The following is a 21657-nucleotide window of genomic DNA, read 5'->3' on the forward strand; positions in this document are numbered from 1 at the left end:
GCTGTCTCACGCAATTTAAATTTACGATTAGATAAAATTTTTTTGAAGTTATTTGACGACCAGAACGTCCACCATCATCGGTGTCTGTACAACCACGTCCAGATTAAACTTTAGAAATGTCATGAAATTTGACATATAGTCTTTTGAAAGTTGGTGCTTCATAAACGTCATACGGATTTGTTAATAGCAGCGCCATATGTGTGTTAATCACACGATTTAGTAAGTGAATCTTTTACACCGAAAACGATTCAATTGTATCGATTACCTCTCGATTTCTCGGTAAATAAAGATCGATATTGAAGAGCAGATTTTTCCTCGACGTCCCTATCAGAGATTATTGGTTCCAGTTTTCCCTATTAGGTTTAATGTCTTTCTCTAAAGCAGAACCAAGGAGATCCATCTGTAGTTGAAATTCGCTCTGTTGACGTAACCGAAAATAAAATTAAAAAAGAAATGGATGTGAAATCCATCTGCCTTTATTCGATTCAGCTGTTTAGATAAAGCGAGAAAATTATTCTTATTAACAGAAAAAAAAATGCGTGAGTAATTAGAGGAATGTATTATGATATCATTGTGTGTGGTCCTATTAACTCGTTCGAACCTGGTCTGAAAAGTCGCGTTCGAATATATCGAATATATTTTATACAGGGTGCACATTTACATTAAATATAACTAAATATAATCGGTTCGAATGTTGTTAGTCTGTGAGATACAAGGTGATAAAGAAATACAAATTTCAAAAATTTTTTTAGTTATACCTAGTTTCTTTCAAAAAAATATAAAACCGATTTTTTTCACCAAGTCCATCGTCAGATATTGAGAATCTCTGAACAATCACCTTGTGTAAGGTTTTACTTCGTTTATTATTTTATTCATTTCTCATTTGTCCTATGAAATTATCCTAAATACGGCCCTGCTTTTTAGTCGTTAGTTTCTAGCTTTCTATCTCCACCCCCAGACTTCATCATACTCTTCTTTTATCTTCGGAATTCCTCCGACAAATTTTATTTTTTGATCGAGTTTCCATTTTGGTAATCTGATAAAAGGGTCGTGACGTTTTAAGTTGATTAACCCTTCATAGGTAAGGGTGAGAATTGCGCCAAATGCGTTACAATACACCCATAATTAATATCATCACCGAAGGGTGAAACCTGAAATATATTTTCGTTATATTTGATCTAGCTATCTAATTATTTAATATTTAATCAAAATTGTAGTTTTCGATTATGTTTATTCGATTTTAATCACCGAAACATAGTTAATAATCGATTATAATCGCGATCTTAATACATCAGAATGTTAAAGTGTGTTTATTTCTAAGTTCAGTTCTGTTTGATCGATTTTTGATCGATATTTTAGAATAATTGTACCAGAAATCGTCGATGTTGTGCGTATACTGATTCAGTTTTGATTGAACATTTGGTTGTCAGAAAATTTGTTCGCGTTAGATCATAGCTCAAAAAAAGCTTGGGTCTGAATTGATAGGTCATTCGCCCTTCCGCAGATCAAAAATAAATTGCGAGGGCAACGTTTTTCTGTACCTGAAGAAGTAGCGTGTTTTGGAGGTACCTCAATTGGAAAATTGTATTGATCTTGATGGAAAATACTTTGAAAAACAATAAAGCCATATCCAATTATTAATGTTTGTTTGTATCAAAACTTAAATAACAACCCTCGTATTTGCGTATAAGAGCTGGGAAAATAAGGGTAGTTTGTAACTGCCTGTTCTGTTTGATCGATTTTCACAAACTTGGTATATCGTCGGAAAAATATCAATATCATTGTGATAAATTTAAAATGATAATGACGAGTAGGTACCTACTATTTTTTTGCGATTTTCAGTAAAATGATTAGTAATTTCAACGCGCGTGTTGTTACAAATAAATCTTTTTTGGATCTTTTTTGAAATGAAGGTACTTTCTATCCCTCACTTATCGATTTCCCCATATTTATGTCATATTATTTCCTAAGACAGCTCACATTTTTCTTAAACGTTTCCTAACCAAATGAGAATTCATACGATTCCCCTATTATCGCAACCGATCTCATCGTCAACAGAGTTGCCGTTAAATGAGTGCGTATCTGATTGAAAAGTTTTTGTATATATAGACACCTACGGAATCTCATTTAAAAATATGTTCGATAAATAGAATAAGTAAAGGAGTCGATTAAAATGAATTTTAAGTAGGTAATGTTTAATGCCCTGTATACTCTAAACGTATCGCGTATCGTGTGAAACCCGCATTAAAATTAAAAAATTAATGACTTGTATAAAAAAAGAGAAGACAATTACGAAAAAACGGTACGAACCCATCGCGCGACTGTCTTTAGATGCGATCTCAGACCACAGGAATTAAGTAGAGAAGAAGATCTCTCGGGTTAAACGAAGGACGATATGTCATGTCAGATCAAAAAGTACACAATTCATCAGCGGAGGCCGCGTGGGTTGCTATGCCGCGTATTCATTCATAGCATCGTGCGCCACTTGGGTGGTCCCGTCGCAGCTCTTCGATTAAATCCGTCATTATTCGTTGTTTGTTGGTTGATTATTATTTGCACTCATATTTAATCCGAAATTTACCGATTTACAAACGATTTCGAGTGAGTATAAGAGGACGGGCTACTGTAATCGTTTCTCAATTGAAATTATAGTCTTCTTCGATTACGGATTTTCAAGATCGTGTTCGTAGGAAATCCGCGATCGTATACTTACAAGGAGCGATCGAAATGTTTGCTATTAGTAGTCTACAGACGTGGAAAAAGTTGTAGAACCGTTGTTTAAAAATTATGTACGTTATCGCGATATTGAGTTGCTCTAAATGAGAATGGTCGTCGAAATTCGTGACTAATAAACGTAAAGTTGCTGTCGGTCATTCAAAGTAGTCGGTTCGGTGACCACGACGTCCGTACAGTGGCGATTTTCGATATATTTTTTCCAGGATAAAAACATATTGCCGAATTAACAATACTTATTTGTTAAAACTTACTAATTATTACGACTATTCATTGAAAAAAAAAGACAAAAATCTTTTCTGTTAATTACAAAATCTCTATATATTTTGTACAGTTTTTTCTTTGACATCGTCGTTAGTTTCTTCATTTCATTTCCCCGTAGGTACATTTCAAAATGATAAGATTTAGATAGCGTCAAATTTATGTTTATAATTTACAGGATATAGCTAGTTTACTATAGATTGTATCTATCATCATTTCTAGTATCAGAACGGTCATTAACATTTAAAGCTCAACAGAATCGAAGATCTAAACGAGGACTAGCTTTAACGAAATCATATTTTCGTCCTAGAGATTCAAGAAATAAATCTTCACGGTCCCCGATGAACCCGATCCATTCTGATCAGGTTTTTTAACCGTACGTATATTACTTTATCCTTATTTAGTATCGTTTTGCTCTAAGATTCATTATGTATTGATAATTTCATCCATTATTTCTCCCTTTATCTTCCTTTAATGTTCCGAGAATGATCTCATGTGCTGTTTTGGTATAGACAGATAATTTTGAAAACTTTTTCCTGGTATACCTATGTTTTTTTTTCACGAACTTTTGAATGCTTACCACTTTGATTTGTTTTCCTTCTAGGTACTCGATTAACAGCGCTGTCAAACGTACTCTCCTCCAAACTCGATGAATTGAAATATCCATACTCGTATTGAAAAATTCGAAACGTCTCGACGGCGCCACTGTTTCGACTTCTCACGCTACCTCTCGTGTACAAACTCTAATATTGACTTTTCAGATATTTTACCCTTCGGCTTCATTATATAAATGATATTTTAATTTATCGCAGCGGCCATATTTAGGAGTTTACCATAAATACAAATAATTTTTTGTAATAATTGTGAATTATATTCAATTAAAATCTATAATAATAAAAGGATTAAACTAATTTTCCTATAGATTTATTCTGTTATTTAGTAACTCTCGTTAAATAACGATCCATCTCGAATATCGACTCGATTTAAATTAGAGTTGTACACAAGCGGCTACGAAATTTTACCTAACAAAAACATCCTGTATAATTTAACGATTTTATTAAAGCAAAATACGAAGTGAACAAGATTATATAGAAGAGAAAAACTCTATATGGGACGTTTGAGTTTTATCTTTCGCGTTTTATGACAAATAAATTGTCGTAAAACACTTTGGGGGCGTTTGTAGAATACCGCAAACCTACAATTTAATTAGAGGCGTTATAAATTCTATCGAATACACGTTTTCAGGTGAAACGGTCCATTAGTCCAGGCGCTAATAATTAGTAATTACGTATTCTACAAAAATTATCAATATCAGCATTAAACAAACCAAAATCGAAAAACATAATTAGGATTTAGTCATTAATTCTTGTATACGTCGGTATGTTGAATTTGGGCCGAAATCTCGTTTAAAATAATGCGAATCGAGTTTTCTGAAATTTTTCGTTGAATAAGCGCCCGGACTGTTATAGAGGTGCGACTTGGAAGTAATAAAGCCGGATCAAAGTAGGTATATGAGAAAGAATCAGGTGTATAGCCTTGATTGAATCGTTAAATCGTTTATGTTATAGTAAATCGATTGAACGCGTACTTAATGATATTATAAATCGATCTTTAACAGAAAATGCGATTAAGATATTTTTAAATTGAATGATTAGATTGTGTAAACCAAAAAAAAATTATATATATTAACTTATTAAATTCTCACGAACTTTTTCTACTATCCATATTCAGATTCACAATATGATGAAAATTATGAAAATTGTATGAAACAACATATATTGTGATGTTGAGATGTACTGTCTGACGTAGTTTTACTTAAAACTTATATAGCAAATATGTCGTCTTGTTATTTTTATTAATTTGGTACTATTTTTATAACTATATGCAAACAAATTTGAATACTAATTTCATTCATTTTTTTAGTTTACTAAATTAATTATTTGAAGTTGCTGTTTGAGTGTTAGTTTGTGAAATCTTTCTTTTAAGCAACGATTAATATGTGAGAGCTTCTAATTCGATAGAAATCCCTAGAAGAAAAATGACCATAAGTCAAATTGATGAGAGCTTCATCGGAAATCAAATATGTAAAAACAGGAAGTGTAATGGTCGACTTCGTTAAAGAGAAGACTAAAACTAACCAAATTCGGTAATAAAACGTCTGCTACTGCTTTCCTACTCACCGTAGTTCACAAAACAAGCTGTCGATGGCTGGAAGATGGTGCTAAAACACGAGTGGTCGCGATAGAGTACAAAAAAGACGATTCAAACATTTTCTTGGAGATATGCTTTAGACTTTTATGGATTATTTGAATGTAATCAAAATGAATATATCATAGTGGCCATAGTGCAGCTCCCATTTAAGTGCAAGAGTTGGATCTTAGAATTGTATAAAATTCCTCAAGCAAACATTCAAAGCTTGATTTTTGGTATGAAATTCATACATTTTAGTTGCAGAATTTTTGACTTAGATATAAGATGGTCAAGCTACGATACTATAAAACTATTTAAACAGTTATAACATAGTACGAGGGTTGGTACTTTAGTTTTGAAATAGATAAATATAAACAAATATCTATAATCGGATATGGCTTCATTATATTTTCAATTTTCAAAAGATCAATAACTTCAACAAGCGTTTTAACCAATTTCCATTCCAATTGGGGTACCTCAAATGTGGTTTGAACAAATAATTGAGTCTTAAACGAAGATGTGTTGACTGTGCCAAAAAGTTTTTGTTTGCTTCGAAATTCTTCAACTTTTGTTAAATTCTACTCGTGTTGAAAGACCCATACAGTCGATTGCTCTTTAGTTTCGAATATTATATTATAGATATTATAGACGTCTTTCGAGGCACCGAGATTGAATTTTTCAGCCGAATGTTCATGCAGTATTGAATATGTGCGAGTGGAACTAATCCACAAGTATAGCTCAATCTTAAGCCCAGAATCTATGTTTTCTGGCAAAACAGACGATTTTGGATAAACTTCACGAAATTAGTGACGAAACAAGGTGATTCGAGGCGGTGCTTCATCACTAAAAATCGAAGCGAGTTGATCGGTAAACTGCAGTTGGTTTAATCCACGTCGAAAGTCATAGAAAATCATCGCGATGTTTCATGTATCTGTAAACAATTCAAATAGCACTCGTATGACAACACGTTCGCCATTAAAAAGGATGGTATGGATTCACATCAGTTTTGCAATATCTCGAAACTTAAGTAGCAACCCTCGTATATTTAAATTGCAGAAAGAGCCATCCTGTGTTGTTATTATTCCAGGTTTTGTAATTTGCTTCGTCCGCTAATCGAAAGGACTATAACAATTTCCAAATAGGTAAAACCGATTTTTGAAGGAAACTTTTTTTTTTTCAAAAATATCCGGTTAAACGGGAAACATCCTGTATAAACGATGTGAACAATAAATCCGGCTTATAGCGTATTTAATCCTAGTAAATCTTGAATAATCTGTTGCGGATAAAGGTGGAATTTTTCCGTCTAAAAGTTTCTGTTATCGTTTTATGCGTTATTCTCATGTGACTTGTTAATCTCATTTATTGCCACATTAGCACAAAATTATTATGTCGTAGCTGTTAAAATCTTACGATATATTTTTTTAAATACCAACCGCAAGGTGGTCCTATACGTATATGCGACAGTGACAAATCGAAATTACAGTAATAAACGCGAGTTATTGAACGAAGAAAGAAAAAAAAAACATCAAATTTTAATAGCCACATTAATATTTGAATACGAGGGAAGATGCAGAAGATCGTGTAAAATCGTTTCCATCATTTTGAGAATACTGATCCGGATTTGTCGTATTATTGATAAATATTAAATGTAAGTTTTATATTTTTATACATGAATCTATTGAAACCTCTTCTGGCTGCTACTGGTAACCACTTTAGTGCAGTCCTTGTCGTGAAACATCGATTAACATTTAGTTTCAAATAACAATACGTGAACATGTTTGAAATTGTACAAATTTATTCATCGGGCATCGACTACATCGACTAAATAAATTATAATCACGCAGATCCAGATTCAATTGCCATGATTATTATAGGAAATCAAACTTGTGTCTATGGCTATGACTCTGAGATGTCGTTTCAGAAATTTCAATGGGAAACTAGCGGCTCGGCTAGCCCTTCAACCAAATTCGAACCAGTACCGAGTTTTTGATCTTCGACTGTACGATACGAGCTCGAATATTACAAGGGGGTGTGCAAAAAAAGGGTCGAAAGGCTTTACTTTTTATCATGACAACGCACCTTGACAAAAAATGCTTTTGATCCGTGAGTTTTTTTCTCTCTGCACACCAAACCTACTCACCAAATTTAGCAGTTTTCGGATTTAGAAATATAATCTTTGAGTGTTTTTAGATTATATCGTATATCCTCAGTTAGTACTTAGGTTATTTATTGAGCCTAAAATCGATTTCTATGGTTTGTAGTTGTAGTTTTTGTGTTTTTAGTTTCAGTTTATTTTCCGTTAATTTTCGTTGTTTTTCTGTAAATTCATTACAATGATAACTTTTTTTGACAAATACAATAAATTACGTAACATTTGAATAGATACCTTCTAAATACTTTCTGAAAACATAGTCAGTGGTAGACATATCGTGACATTATAGAGCAAAAGGAGATTAAAACTTTTTTGGGTGGTCGAAATACGTTAGAGGTTAATAGTTACTTCTTTTTCCATTTTTGACTAAATGTTACTACTAGGTAGTAGGATCGTTCGACCTATTGTGAACGTCTACCTTCTTAATGGAGTTGTTTATTCAGTAGTTTAAATCGATATTTTTGGATTTTTTTTATTAGAGTCATTCGAATGAAGTAATTTTGAGGTAGCTTCTTGGAAAATTGATAGTTCAATTCACTTTGTTTTTGTATATTTGATAAAAGTTCTCAATACTGTACTGATTTGTATCTTATATATTTTTCCTGAATATCAACTTATTAATTAAGTTCCAAGTTCATTTGCTTTTTATTGCAGTGATTATTTTCTTTATCAAATTTTCTTTGTTCGGAAAAACTAGTTTTATATTTTATAAATTTCTAATAAACGTTGAATCACTCAATTCTCTGTTACCACTTATATACTGAGTGTTTCAATATAAATAGCTTTCAATCTTAACTCCAATGATGTTCAGTTTAGATGAAAATAGAAGAAATTGATGAGATATTAATGACAATTTTATATAGATACTAATTATCGTAAATACATAATTGTAAATCTGAAACATCGTTTTTTAATTAGATTTTAATAGTAGAAGAAAAATTTTGGGCTTTTTTATTTTACTTTACTCTATTTGTCTCTATATTTGTGTAGCTTAATCCTTATAGATGTCTATAGAAAAAATATATAAATTTACTCGATTTAGATACGTTTTCATATACCAGCTCATCGCGGCTCTTATTTGCAAAGTCATAAATATCGTGCAATTTTTATTTAGAAATACGGAATTAAATAAAGAAATTCTTTCTAACGATAGTTACTTAATGTGCAAAAATAATAGATGCTTTTTCAAAAGGAAAATCTCATTTTTCCTAATTTGTTATTTGCAAAATTACAACCTTTTGTTTTTTGTAAATTTTTTATATTTTATAATATTACTACTTAGATATCTAATAAATAAATACCTGAACTCGGTCGATCACTATATCGAGTGCAATAAACCCAAGCCGGCCACAAAATAGGTTGTTTCTCTTCCTTTTTTTCTTTTTCTTCGGTCCTGCTCAAATCCACAGGTCCCGTCGGCACCACTTTGGTAGTACTTTCCACACATTCACGAACCACCCTCTTCGGAACCGTCTTCTTGACATGCAAAGGATCCGTGATCCTCCTGCCGAAATCTGCTTTCAAAATATTATCGATGGAAAATTTCAATCGAGGATTTTCTTCGTCCGAAACATCTTTTAAATTATGTTTAATGTTTACGTCACTAAAGTTCGATTTTGTACTATTAACTACTGGACTAGATGATTCTGATATTTGTATCAAGTGATTTTCGATGTTTTTAAAGGTCAGCGGCTCTTCGTTACCCACTGATAACACTGTTTCTTCACTACAACAGCTCGCGTTGTCTATAATATCACTAGAATCCATGGATACCGAACCGTCGGTACTTTCCATCGTCGTTTGTCGGGTAAAATGTGTAAATAAACTACTCGTCAGAGCCGCCATTTCGCACATAAGTCACATTTTAATGTCGAATAACATAACTTTTTAAAAAAAATAAAAACACCAAAATATTGTGCGCTGCTCTTTATGAACAGCAGATGTTCACTTCACGGCACTCTGAGACTATCTGACGGAACTAGTATCGTGAAGGGCGGAGTTACTGTTACCGTAGGCGTAACTCAGAGGCGTTCACATCGAATGGTACACGATGGGCTCATATTTAAATTTATTTATGGGTTTGCTTGGATGCACAATACACCAATTATACTGCCTTGAGGTGTACATAGATACATATGAACGTTTTTGGAGTGATGTCTTGTTTGAGTTGTTGCTAGTTCTAATTGATTGACGTGTTTTTTTTTTGTTAAATTTTCATCTTTATCTCTATCATTTTGATGTATGAATTATACGAATTTTGACATAAATATGTTATTGAAATTATATTTTCTTCTTCACCATTACCTACCGTCGGACAAGAGAGATGATTAATAACCGATTTATATAATGTCTGATATATTACAATATATTTGAGCTAGCTATAATTGAGCCCATATTTTCTCTATCGAATTTACGTAAATTTGAACTACATATTGACAATATTGTGGTACATTATCAAAAATTATGTAAATTTTCATGGTAAAATTAAAAACGTTGATTTATAGTAACGTTTTTGGATAAATCATTTTTTTTTTCGGTGCCAATTTATGAATTAAATCAACTGAAAAGTCGTTATTGACTTAATTAAGTTATTAATTAACAGTAACCGGTTATTAAACGATTTGCAGGTTATTTCTAGCGTGTAATTATAATTAGCTACTTTATAATTGAACGTTTCATTCAATTCGCCGTAACTAATTTGAATCCGCGTGCGAAATACCTCGAGATATTTTCACTAGATAATTAGATTCATCGGTTTTTATAGGGAAACATTATTACTAACTATAGCACCCCTCCCAAATCTACGTAAAAATAGAATTAGAAAAATGACATATTGATATGCCGTGTTAGCAAAAATAGTTTCTCCCTTTATTTGGGGATATTGAAAAATAACAAACCTAGCTTCTGTCTAAACCAAAAGAAATGTAGAAAATGAATAGAATAGCATAGGTTACTTTTTCCTAGATCTAAGGAAATTAAATAATCCTCACGAAAGAGCATACTGATGCCCGCCATAGATATTTCCGAAAGTAGATTTGTCTTCGGATGAAGGAATAGGTATTGAGTACCGAATCTCCATAAAAATGAAGGATATTTATGGAAATCCTGTGAGGGTATATGTATCTACATAGATCTAACATAGTTCCAAGAATATTATGTCAAATAGTAACGAAATAGTTTATGAAAACGTAGGATTGTGGAATTGGGAAAACGCAACAGAATATTAGGTAAGCAGGGGGGCTGTACGTTTAAGTAATATTAAAAATTCAATTCTATAGAAAATGAAATTATGATTGATTATGGAGTATAACAACAATTTTTGTTATTTTCAACGATATATTATTTTTCAGCTCGAAATGTTTAATTTAAAAGTTGATGATTCATTACGAAAATATGATTTTTTTCAATACCTATAATTTTTTCGCTCTGTTTAAAAAAAGGTTCATTCGCGAGAATTATATACTTTTCGAGTTTTTATCTACAATCTTCTAAAACACCAGAAAAAACATATTTCTCGATAAATAGAATATTCGGAATATTGAACGATTCAACAAACAAAAAATAATAAACGTTAGTATATACGTGGAAGGTTCTTAATCACAATATATCGTGAATTAATCGATCGCTTCTCGGAATCGATTAACCGATTTATTAGTGAAATAAGAACAATTTACCTGATACGTGAATTCAACATCCAAACAAGAATTTTTACGATCTTCGCAAATATATTGCGATTTTAGCTAATGAAATGATAATTGCTTCGACAATTACACGAGAAAAAATGCGAAAAAGCGCGTCTTCGCTTCTAAGAAACTATCATCGACTTTTTTTATTTCGAGAAACGTATTATAAACTTACACTGCCACTGTTACGTTATATATGGCATCTCGAATACCTACGGAGAAATTTTAATTACGTTATGATGAGTTTATACAATCGAAAAGATTGATTAGAAAATTGTTACCGTCTGTTTGCAATATTTTCGTTTCAAATTTTGACTTCATTTTTATCAGAACACATTTGCATTTAGATATAGGTAGAATAATATATTCAAAGTTCTCACCTCTTAAGACTCGTAGAAATGTCGACGTGACTGTTTATTGGTACTTCGTTATATTGAATTATGCGCTGTTGCCTGAATTGCCAGATTAACGTCCGTATCCATGAATTAACACTACATAGATAGATAGAGAGAGAACTGGACTTTAGAACCATCTCACCCACAACCAACGTACAATATTGTTGATGTTTAATAATAAAATTTAATAATTTAAGTAAAAGAACCTTGACTACGTACCTACCTATAACGTATTTATTATGTAAACATAATATATTACGAACCACGCACTATTAAATAACGATAAAGAGTTTTAAAAATTCATCTGAGAATATTTGAGAATTACTTAAGTATAATGCGTATGTTTCTAATTAGAGTTTGAGAAAACTCGAGTTAAATATGGCAACACCGATTAACTGATCAACTATATAGAAAAACTTTGCCACAGAGTTAAGATGATTGCCTACGTGGAAACCATTTTATTTTATGAGAAAAGATCTCGGTAAAGCGAAACACTTTTTAATGCACGTAATTTCGATTAAGTATTTTATTTGTTTATAATTTTGAGAATTTCCTACATCAAAGAGTACCGGCGGCACGTAAAACCGCCGCCGTCATCATCGTCGATAATAATTGAAGCCCGACCGTCATCGTCAATAGTTAGGTAATACTGGTACTTCTATGGAACATTAAATAACGCGGTACCTTTCGAACAATGGAACGCGCTACCTTTACTTTTCGAAAACATAACACGGAATTCTATTTTTGGTTTACAGTATACTATAACAAAACCTTTCTTATTCTCAATTGTTCGAGTATAGCGATAATTATCATAAACCACTTATTTCTTTCTGAACTTTCTGAAATGAGTGAGATTAATTGATCAGCTAAGTATAAATACGGAGCATTCTCCAGGGCCTTAACGAGAAATGAATCCTTTGGGTTGAAGTAAGTACTTATATATGATACAGTGAACTATACACAATAATGGAATCGGACCAATTTTGAAAGCTCAGATCTGGCTGGAATATAATATTTTCTTGGAAATAGAACAATTATGTCTCAATCCATACGAATGTAGGATCTATAAATCACATTATACCTTTTGAGATCTTATATAGAGGTATTTATAAGAAATAAAAGCAGACGTAACATATTTTAAGTTAATACCACAACCGCATCTGGCCGAACATACCCGCCGATTTAATCCATAACAAATCGAAACAAAACTAAGTCGTAAACAACAAAGAAAGGACGATATATCAATTTCTAGCTTAGCGTTACCAATAAATCATGTCCAAATAACTCACCAAATTGACACCTACCTTCCTTATAGAATCCCTTCCTCTCTACACGATATTTACGTCAAGCTCCTCCTCCATCGCTTCGTACCACCCCACAAAAAGGAGTGGCTAAATAACCAATCAGTGCAACGACGTGTGTGGTCTTCAGATCTTTATTACATTTTCTGTTGCCAATTTAACGATTAGAAACACGGTAGGGGGGAGCAGAGCATCGCTAATGATACTTCTCAAGATAGTTCATCATCATGTACACACACACACACACCACACACCACACACATACATATATATATACATAAATATATATATATATATAAATATATACGAGGGTTGCTACTTAAGTTTTGATATGGCAACGCAACACTGACGTGAATATGTCAAATCTGACGTTTCGAATCTGAATCAAATCATAAAGTTTGATATTTTAATGGTGTGCTATAGTAGTGAAGCATACTTGAGCATAAGTTAACATTTGGCTGCTAATAAGATTTGATTTGTTCCCGTTGAATACCGCATAATATGACAGCCGCTCGAAAAAACCTCGTCCCGATTGGTGCAAAGACATGTAGAAAAAATGGAATCGCGGTGCTTCGAAAGACGTCTATAAGATGGTGCCAGCCGACGAATCATGGATCTAAGCATATGAACCCGAAACTATTGGTTTTATTTGTCTATATTAGAACTTATGTAGCCACCTTCATATATATATATATATATATATATATATATATATATATATATATATATATATATATATATATATATATATATATATATATATATATATATATATACGTTGTAGAATTTTAAAATTGTGATGGCATAATAAGAATCGCGAAATATGAAATATTAATCATCACACGAGATAAATGACGTAATAAAATTTGATTGTGGTAAATTTATTTAACGACCGTAACACCGTAACGAATCGTTTATATTAGGTACAGGATATTTCCCACAAAATGTGTGTAAAATGTGTGAAAGAATCTTTATAATAATTAATTAAAAATTAATCATTTTTGCAATTATGAATTTAATCTATTCAATAACATGATATATACATATATATACCTAAGTATATAGATATATATTAATTTCTTATTTCCTAGACCTTTTGATATATTATTGCATGTAAATGTTCTTGATTTTAGGTCTCTTCTATTTCAAAATTATTTTTTTTGGTAGTTTTTAAAAGAAAGATAAATTTTGACGTTTCGACTTTTCTTTAAGTCAAAATATGATATTGACACTGACAATTTGCGTATTTATATTGATCTATAGATCACCTTCATCATGAATATAAAATAAGGATACAAGGATTAGTACAAGGCACTTGATATATAAATATTACACCAAAAAACAAAAGAAGTAATATTATATATCAAATGCCTTGTAGGTACTAATTGTGACGCTGTCTACATATGGCAGACATCTCAATATTTATAAAATATTTTGGTCATCAATACGAAAAAAAAATAGAACTGCATTAAAGAAATTTCAGAAAAACATGAATTCAATTATAAAGATTCAAAAATTCTTGAAACGGAATCTAATACACGAAAAAGACCTAAACAATTCAAGTAAAATGTATAGATTCTGTAAATTCTAATAAAACTACAAATAATTTGATTGATTACTGCTATATATTTGAGACGTAAGGACTAAGGAAAAAATTAATTTTTATTTTTAGAACAAAGTTCTATCCTTATTTTGATATTTATGATATTCATTTCCTTATAAATTTCAACATACAAGATAAAAAGATTTTTTCGAAAATAGCAAACTTTTTTCTTATAACTATGAGGGATATTAAAACTAAAAGGATTGAGATCAGAGATTGAGAAAATGTTGATACAGTTGGGTAATTGATATGTTTTTCAATCATGAAAATAAACGCCGTGGAATTGTAATTGTAACGCTATCTGTCTATGTATAGATCAAAGTATGTTTTCTGTGAATAAATCGAAGGAAACTTCTTCAATGTGTAATTAAAACAAAGTCTCAATAAATAAATTAAAGAAAACTTCCTTTATTAAATGTATTTGAATATATAGTATAGCATTAGTATTTATATTCCACAATAGATGACTCTCAATGTTTTTTAGAATAAATGTAGGTACTGGGACAATTAGAAATATTTACATCACTCATAATTATAAACACATTTTTTAAAATCACTTTCTATCGTAAAATATTTCAATTTCTCATTTTACATCAATTCTTTGAAGTTGTAATTGCCGCGACATCTATATATGAATGGATAAAAATTTTTGCTTATAAAAATAAATCATCGAAAACTGTTTTTTATTGAATGATTATTAATATGTTCTACCTTCAATATTTTTTTCCAGAACTCATTTATACAACATAAAACGAAAGACACTTATATTGCTTATTATATAATTACAAATTTTGTTTGCGATTACGTTCGACCTTTCAATTGTAAAATATTCCTTTTAAATTTCTTACTAATTTTTCGATTCACACTTTTATTTCTTAATAAATTATAGAAATTTTTGTTCAAAAATAAATCTTTCAATTGATGATTTTTTATATAAACTTTTACTGATTTATTAGAAAATGCTAGACATATAGATGAAAAGAGCTTCTTGAGAATTCATTTAAAGGAAATGCTAATAACATTGCTTGTACTCCAAGTTGCCAAATAAAACGTGAAGGGTCTATCCGGTCGGATCGTGAGTGAACTAAGAATTCTTGGGGTGATTAATCGAGTTTAATTGCCGTATTTTCTCTTTATAGCTAACAGAAAGAATGTGCAATTACAAACTTTTTAATTTGTCTTCTGTCATTTTGAGTATTTTCTTTAATTACGTTTTTCACTGTCAACGCGCGTAATTAGGAATCAAATAATTGTTGAATATGTTGTGATAGAAAGGGAAAACAACAAATTATTTTTAATTAGGGAGGCTGCGAAATTTACTGTAAGATGCTTCCAATTAAATTGTTTCTATCATTACCAATTGCCGAACACATTTGTTTGGCAAATTTGATGTTATACGGGAGTAACAAATAACCAAATGTAGTTTTTCTCAACTTTTGAGGATTGAAGATTTTGTGACGTTGCCAAAAAGAGACATTTTCTAAGATCTAGGGAAACTGGATGAATTGGTGTACAGATATATTCATGTCAACGTATAGCAAACAAATTTTCCCGAATTTAGAGAAACTACACAAAATCTTTTTATGTCGGTATATATAAAGCAAATTATGAACTTTTGAATTTTCACACAGACCAGTGTTATTTTAAGAAAACTTCAATTCAAACAAAAACATGACAAAATAAGGAATCTGTATTTAAAGTTTTTTAGCAATTTCATATTTTATTAAATCAACAAATAAATATAGATGGCTATAATCTGTGATAGAATCAAATAAATTTTCGATGCCCAGTTTCTACTAATAATGTTTCCATTTTAAGATTTATGTCGTTTGTGATAAAGGGTTGAAGCGTCCAACTAGCGGCGAAAAACATCGCTTCATCTGTATTTCTAACGTGAGCTGTATGTTCCAAAACCATATTTTTAACCTCAAATTAAATGACAAAAAAATTATATACTTCGATTCATAATGTAAACATACCTTGGATTCTTCCGAGTAACTAGCAACTACAGTTTCAATCAAAGTAACCATATCTTCTACAGTTAAAGAAATAAATACAGGATCAAGTCTTTTTTCTGTTTTACTTAATGCTAATATTTGTTCTTTATAAATTTCCAGTTTTTCTTTACAAGTGTTTAAATGTTTCGTAATTCCGTACAAGTCGTTAATAGCATCTTCTAATTCGTTAGAATATTCGTTTATATTTTCAGATTTCAATAGAACGATTCGTTTAATAGCTTGCGAACCTTTTATGTGATAATTATTCCAATTTTGAATATTGTTATAAATATCAGCAACTAAATCCCTAATGACTCTAGCAGATCCCGTTAAATTTTTATTTGGAGAAAGGCTTACAGGACTCTGAGGAACTGAAATTAATTAATAGTTAAATTTCGCGTCATAAAAGTAAAAAAATACTTACGTTGTAAAGGTTGAAACTTTGAAGGCGTTAAAGATTTATTCTGCATCTTTTATAATAAAATATGAATATATTGCTACAATTTGTTCAATATATTTTAAAAATGTTGTCAATTATTATTATTTTTGTAATTACATTTTAACCTCCAAAAAAAGTCTTCTTTTTTAAAGACTATCATACATTGTAATTAGTTTCTTGCAGATGCGCTATAATACTCTCCACCTTTATATTCCATAAAATAATTTTAATATGTGATAATTAATACGTAAATCGTAGGTTAAAATAAATTACATAAATTAAATACGTAAATTATACTATTTGAGTATGTTTGGGTGAATTATTTCGCAAAACAGCTAGAAGATATTGTAAGATGACAAATTGGTGTTTGAATTAATTGGAATATTTTTCAACAAAAAGAATTAAGAATTAATTTTATAATTAATACTAATTTACCTTGCAGTATAAAGAAAATATTTTATATTAATATTTTTTAAAATATAGTTTTGAATACACATTCAAGAAGACTAAATAATTTAGAAATAAAAAAGAAGAAGCTATTAATGTCAATATCACAATTTTAGGCTATATTATTCTGAAATAATGAGTTGTTTTATAAATCCAAACCGATTCAAATATTTGGATATTCCTGTGATAAAAAAATCTTTATTCTATTTTCAAACTAAAAAGACTACCAGATATAAACCTCTCAGAAATTTTTGTACACACGGTACGTATTTGATCTACTTTGCAATGAGTTACTTTAGAATACACGTTTTATAGATAAACGTGACGAAAAGGATAGTTTTATACCATTTCTTCAGAGGATAAATCTAAAACGTTCAGAAGCTAAACGTAGTATCGTAGTACAAGTACAATCACCACAATCTTTCAAAGAATTATGGTCGTTTTGCAATTCTATAGGACACGTTAAATGTATGTTGCATTATTCAATCGGTATTGAACCAATGGTAAGGTTATATTTTTAAATTACCGTCTTTTTGCAAATATATGTTTTTAGCATTTTATTATTGTCGAATTTGATAAAGAAACAGACATCGAGAATATAATGAAGTCTGGTATTTATGCAAATAGGAGTGTAGGAATGCCAACAAAATCTCATTTTTTATGGTTTAAAGCGCCGAATAAAAAAAGTTCTATATTAAAAGAGATTAAGAAAACTATCCATTTATCAACAGAATTCGGAACTAGGATAAAAGATGAAGAAGAAATAAGAATGACATTAATTAAATCTTTGAACGTAAATATTTTAGATTTTATTAAAAGATTTAGAAATAATTCAATTAAAGATTTCAGATCAGATAAAGACTTTATATGACATCACTAAATTAAATGATATTGGAACTCGTTTGAGATATTTAACTGCCTTACAAATAGAAGACTCTTTAAGGGGAATGTTTCCTCATGCTATTGCTTATCCTTTTGGATCGAGTGTGAATGGTTATGGCAAAATGGGATGTGATCTAGATCTGTTTTTAAGACTTGCTGATGATAAGGTGATTTGTATACATTTATCCTACTATCTCTTTTAATATAAAATATTCATAAAGAAATAGAAAATTGTATTGATAAAACTGTGTTGTCAAACTTAGTTGTTCTCCATATCTTGGGAAAATTATAAGATTGATGATATGTTAGTGTATGGATAATATACAGTATTGTCAGACATATCTATATTTCTGCAATATTAGGATAACTGTAAAGTAGAAACATAGTATATAGAAAATTGCCTTGCCTTAATATCAATATCTCTGTGTTGCCAAACATATTTGTAAATTTGACGAATTGCCCAAAAGAACAATGCAAAAATGGAGATGTTGTAAAACGTAATTTTTCACATATCTAGGGAATAGGAGTTGCTTATAAGGTAGGCGGTGTTGCTGAACATTTTCTTCTTGAGGTAGAGAAAATTCATGTTTGAAATTCAATGACAATAAACAGTTTTTCATATAAATCTATTCAATGGTACAATATTGAAATGTACATAATTTTTTCTCAAAATCTAGATACCTATAACCTGTTATGGTTGCATATATAGGATATTGCTCTATTGCCAAATTTAATTGTCTAAAATATGTGAAACTTTATTAAAAAAATATTTACGTTTTTAATATCAGATAATAAAGAAAGTCATTCATTTCCTTTATATATTTTATGTAGATAGACGAAAATGGTCGATTAGTTTTCCACTGCAAACCCTTAAATGGATCGGATAGATCGACAACACAGAGATGCATGGAAACGATCGGCGATATAATCCACAACTTTTTACCGGGATGCGGACAAGTTCGAAGGATCTTGCAAGCGAGAGTACCGATAATTAAGTACCACCAACAATTAACCGATGTCGAATGTGATATATCGATGTCAAATATGTAAGTTTACAAAACCCAAAAATAGAAATTTAGTATAATTATTTTTTTTGTGTAGGTCTGGCGTACACATGTCGGATTTTCTTTACATTATGGGAGAATTAGACGAACGCGTACGACCGTTGATATTCGCTATCAGAAAATGGGCGAAAGCTAAAGGAATTACGAATTCTTCTCCCGGTAGATGGATTTCTAATTTTGCTCTAACTTTACTTGTTATTGCGTTCCTACAAAATCCCTCCGAAGGAAGACAACCGATTTTACCATCTCTGAATAAACTGACGGAATTGGCGGGTCAGTATTTGTTGGTATAAATAATGTTCAAAATAAAATGAATAAATTGATAATAACAGTTGCAATGATATATTACATTGATAAGTATGATAAAAATCATTTGAAAATAAGTTAATTTGATAAATTGAGTTGGTTATTCTTATACTGAACATACTGTTTACATTCTATAAAGATGATAACTTGCAGAAATGTACGATATATGGTGTAATTTTTAGTCGGTGTAGTGGTAGTGTAAACAGCATGTTCAGTTTCAATCTGACAAATGCCAGTTCAGATGTCGATCAAACATGAATTAAAAGAACGACAAATGACAGTGACAAACAGCAAATGATATCATTCGATAAAAAAATGAAATGACATATACCAGTTACAAATACGATGACGATAATTCGAAAAACAAAAAACAGTAGATAACAATTATAATCATTATAAAATTGAATAAAAATGATAGTGAAAATCGTTTAAGGATAAAGTGAAACGTTAATTCGAAAAATAAATGGGTCAATAAGTGACAGTAACAATGACTTATGAAATTGACAATCACGAAGATAATCATTATGATCATAATGATAATTATAGAAATGAATGAAATCACCAATGACGCCTGACATTGACAATTACAAACATTTGAAAAGGAAATGAAACGAAAAATATATGAAATAACAAAAACAACGACAGTGTCTAGAATTAAATAGAACGAAAAATGACAATAACAATGATAAATAACAGTTTCATTGAAGAATAACACTGTCAATAATGACATTTGTTTCATAAGTGACAGTTACTAAATGACTTTGAAAATAACAATTATTCGAGAAATGAAATGATGAATGACAGTTACAATGACGAATAACATTGACGTTAATAACAAAAATAAATGAAACGACAATTAAGAAGAAGAAAAAAATATAATAAAACGATAAATGGCAGTTACAGTAACAAATAACATTGACAATTACGATGACAATCATTCAAGAATCAATAAACAAATGTTAATTAAACGAAAAATAAATTAAATGGCATGTAACAGTCACGATGACAATAACTTGAGAAACTAATGAACTGACATATAACAGTAAGTTTATTATCGATAACAAATTCAAAATTAAGTAATAAAAAGGTGAAATGAAAACTATTCCAGGTGCGAACGACCGGTTCCTATTAGAAGACGGTACAGACGTTTCTTTTTTAAGAGACGTTCGTAAATACAAACAACAAATCGAAAATCGCGATTCTTTGGAACAACTCGTACGACAATTTTACGAACATTACGCTCAATTCGATTTCGAAAAAAAGGCGGTGTGTTTGAACGAAACGGTAGACGTATCGAAACCGGAATTTAGTCCCATTTATATAATAAATCCGCTAGAAAGAGGATTGAACGTAAGTAAAAACGTTAGTACGGAAGAAGTGATTCGATTCCAACGAGAAGTTCGAAACGCCGCTTGGATTCTAGAATCGCAAGAATCCAAATCAGACGATTGGGGATTATTATCGTTGTTATACGATAATTCCTCTAAAATCGTTAATCGAACTAAACCTGGACGATTAGTGGAAGTTCGTAGTTTATTCGATAAGGAAGCTGAAATGGAAAGAAGAGGTCGAAGTAAGGTAATTAATAAACGTCGGTAACGTATTTTTTGAATAAATTTTTTTCAAATTATTCGTTTTATTTCGTCCCTTTATCCATCCGCCCCTCGTATTGCATCTCATACCCATACTGCACCAATTGATTAGTTTTTTTGGTAATATCGTACCGCACAGGAATATTTTCAGTTTTCTCTTCGCATCCTACCAATTGCGCTAATAGAAGAAGATTTCCGTTTATCCTGGGTAAAACAACCCAAGAGTACAAATTCACCCCAATAGACGGTATCTTATTGACCGACTGCTTGAATAGAAAAATACTTTTTTCTCGTATCTTACTAATTTTGTTATTTTAAAAATATTTCTCGTTTGCTTATTGTACCCTTTTGACCACGTTAATTCAAAAATATTTTCCTCTCACCTCTCGTATCGCATAACTGCATCCACATTGTGTGTCATAACCATTTGTCTGCATAAATTGAATAACACATTCTATTTGCCCATTATTTGGGTTAATTTATATCTATTTTCATAATCTACTGAGTGCGCCATTCAAATATTTTCCATTTACCACTCTTAATCTAGAGATAGCGTTTTTGTTTTTAAATAGTGGTCTAGATTTACCCTTCATATTCTATAATTTTCGGTAA

The 21657-nt window shown here is 30.7% G+C and overlaps 3 protein-coding genes across 3 annotated transcripts in view; 1 reads left to right on the plus strand and 2 right to left on the minus strand.

Annotated features, from left to right (window-relative positions):
• Positions 1 to 9284, minus strand: part of LOC130903942 (homeobox protein invected-like) — a 35473-nt gene extending 26189 nt beyond the window's left edge. The window contains exon 1 of the mRNA XM_057816354.1: positions 8638 to 9284. Within this exon, the coding sequence (XP_057672337.1) occupies positions 8638 to 9190 (553 nt within the window). The 5' untranslated portion in view covers positions 9191 to 9284. The remainder of the gene's footprint in view (positions 1 to 8637) is intronic.
• A 6734-nt stretch (positions 9285 to 16018) lies between these two features.
• LOC130892522 (cyclin-dependent kinase 2-interacting protein-like) lies at positions 16019 to 16897 on the minus strand. The gene is made up of 3 exons (XM_057797972.1): positions 16740 to 16897; positions 16298 to 16686; positions 16019 to 16244 (listed from the first exon to the last, which is right to left on the minus strand). The coding sequence occupies exons 1-3, from the start codon at positions 16783 to 16785 to the stop codon at positions 16086 to 16088; spliced, it is 594 nt and encodes a 197-aa protein (XP_057653955.1). The 5' UTR covers positions 16786 to 16897; the 3' UTR covers positions 16019 to 16085.
• A 389-nt stretch (positions 16898 to 17286) lies between these two features.
• LOC130891682 (poly(A) RNA polymerase, mitochondrial) lies at positions 17287 to 21083 on the plus strand. Its single transcript, XM_057796559.1, has 7 exons — positions 17287 to 17463; positions 17517 to 17704; positions 17755 to 17994; positions 18044 to 18250; positions 18915 to 19129; positions 19185 to 19420; positions 20562 to 21083. The coding sequence occupies exons 1-7, from the start codon at positions 17337 to 17339 to the stop codon at positions 21050 to 21052; spliced, it is 1704 nt and encodes a 567-aa protein (XP_057652542.1). The 5' UTR covers positions 17287 to 17336; the 3' UTR covers positions 21053 to 21083.
• Positions 21084 to 21657: the final 574 nt, after the last annotated feature.

Source organism: Diorhabda carinulata, chromosome 1 (assembly GCF_026250575.1).
Source record: "Diorhabda carinulata isolate Delta chromosome 1, icDioCari1.1, whole genome shotgun sequence".
NCBI classification, from domain to species: Eukaryota; Metazoa; Arthropoda; class Insecta; order Coleoptera; family Chrysomelidae; genus Diorhabda; species Diorhabda carinulata.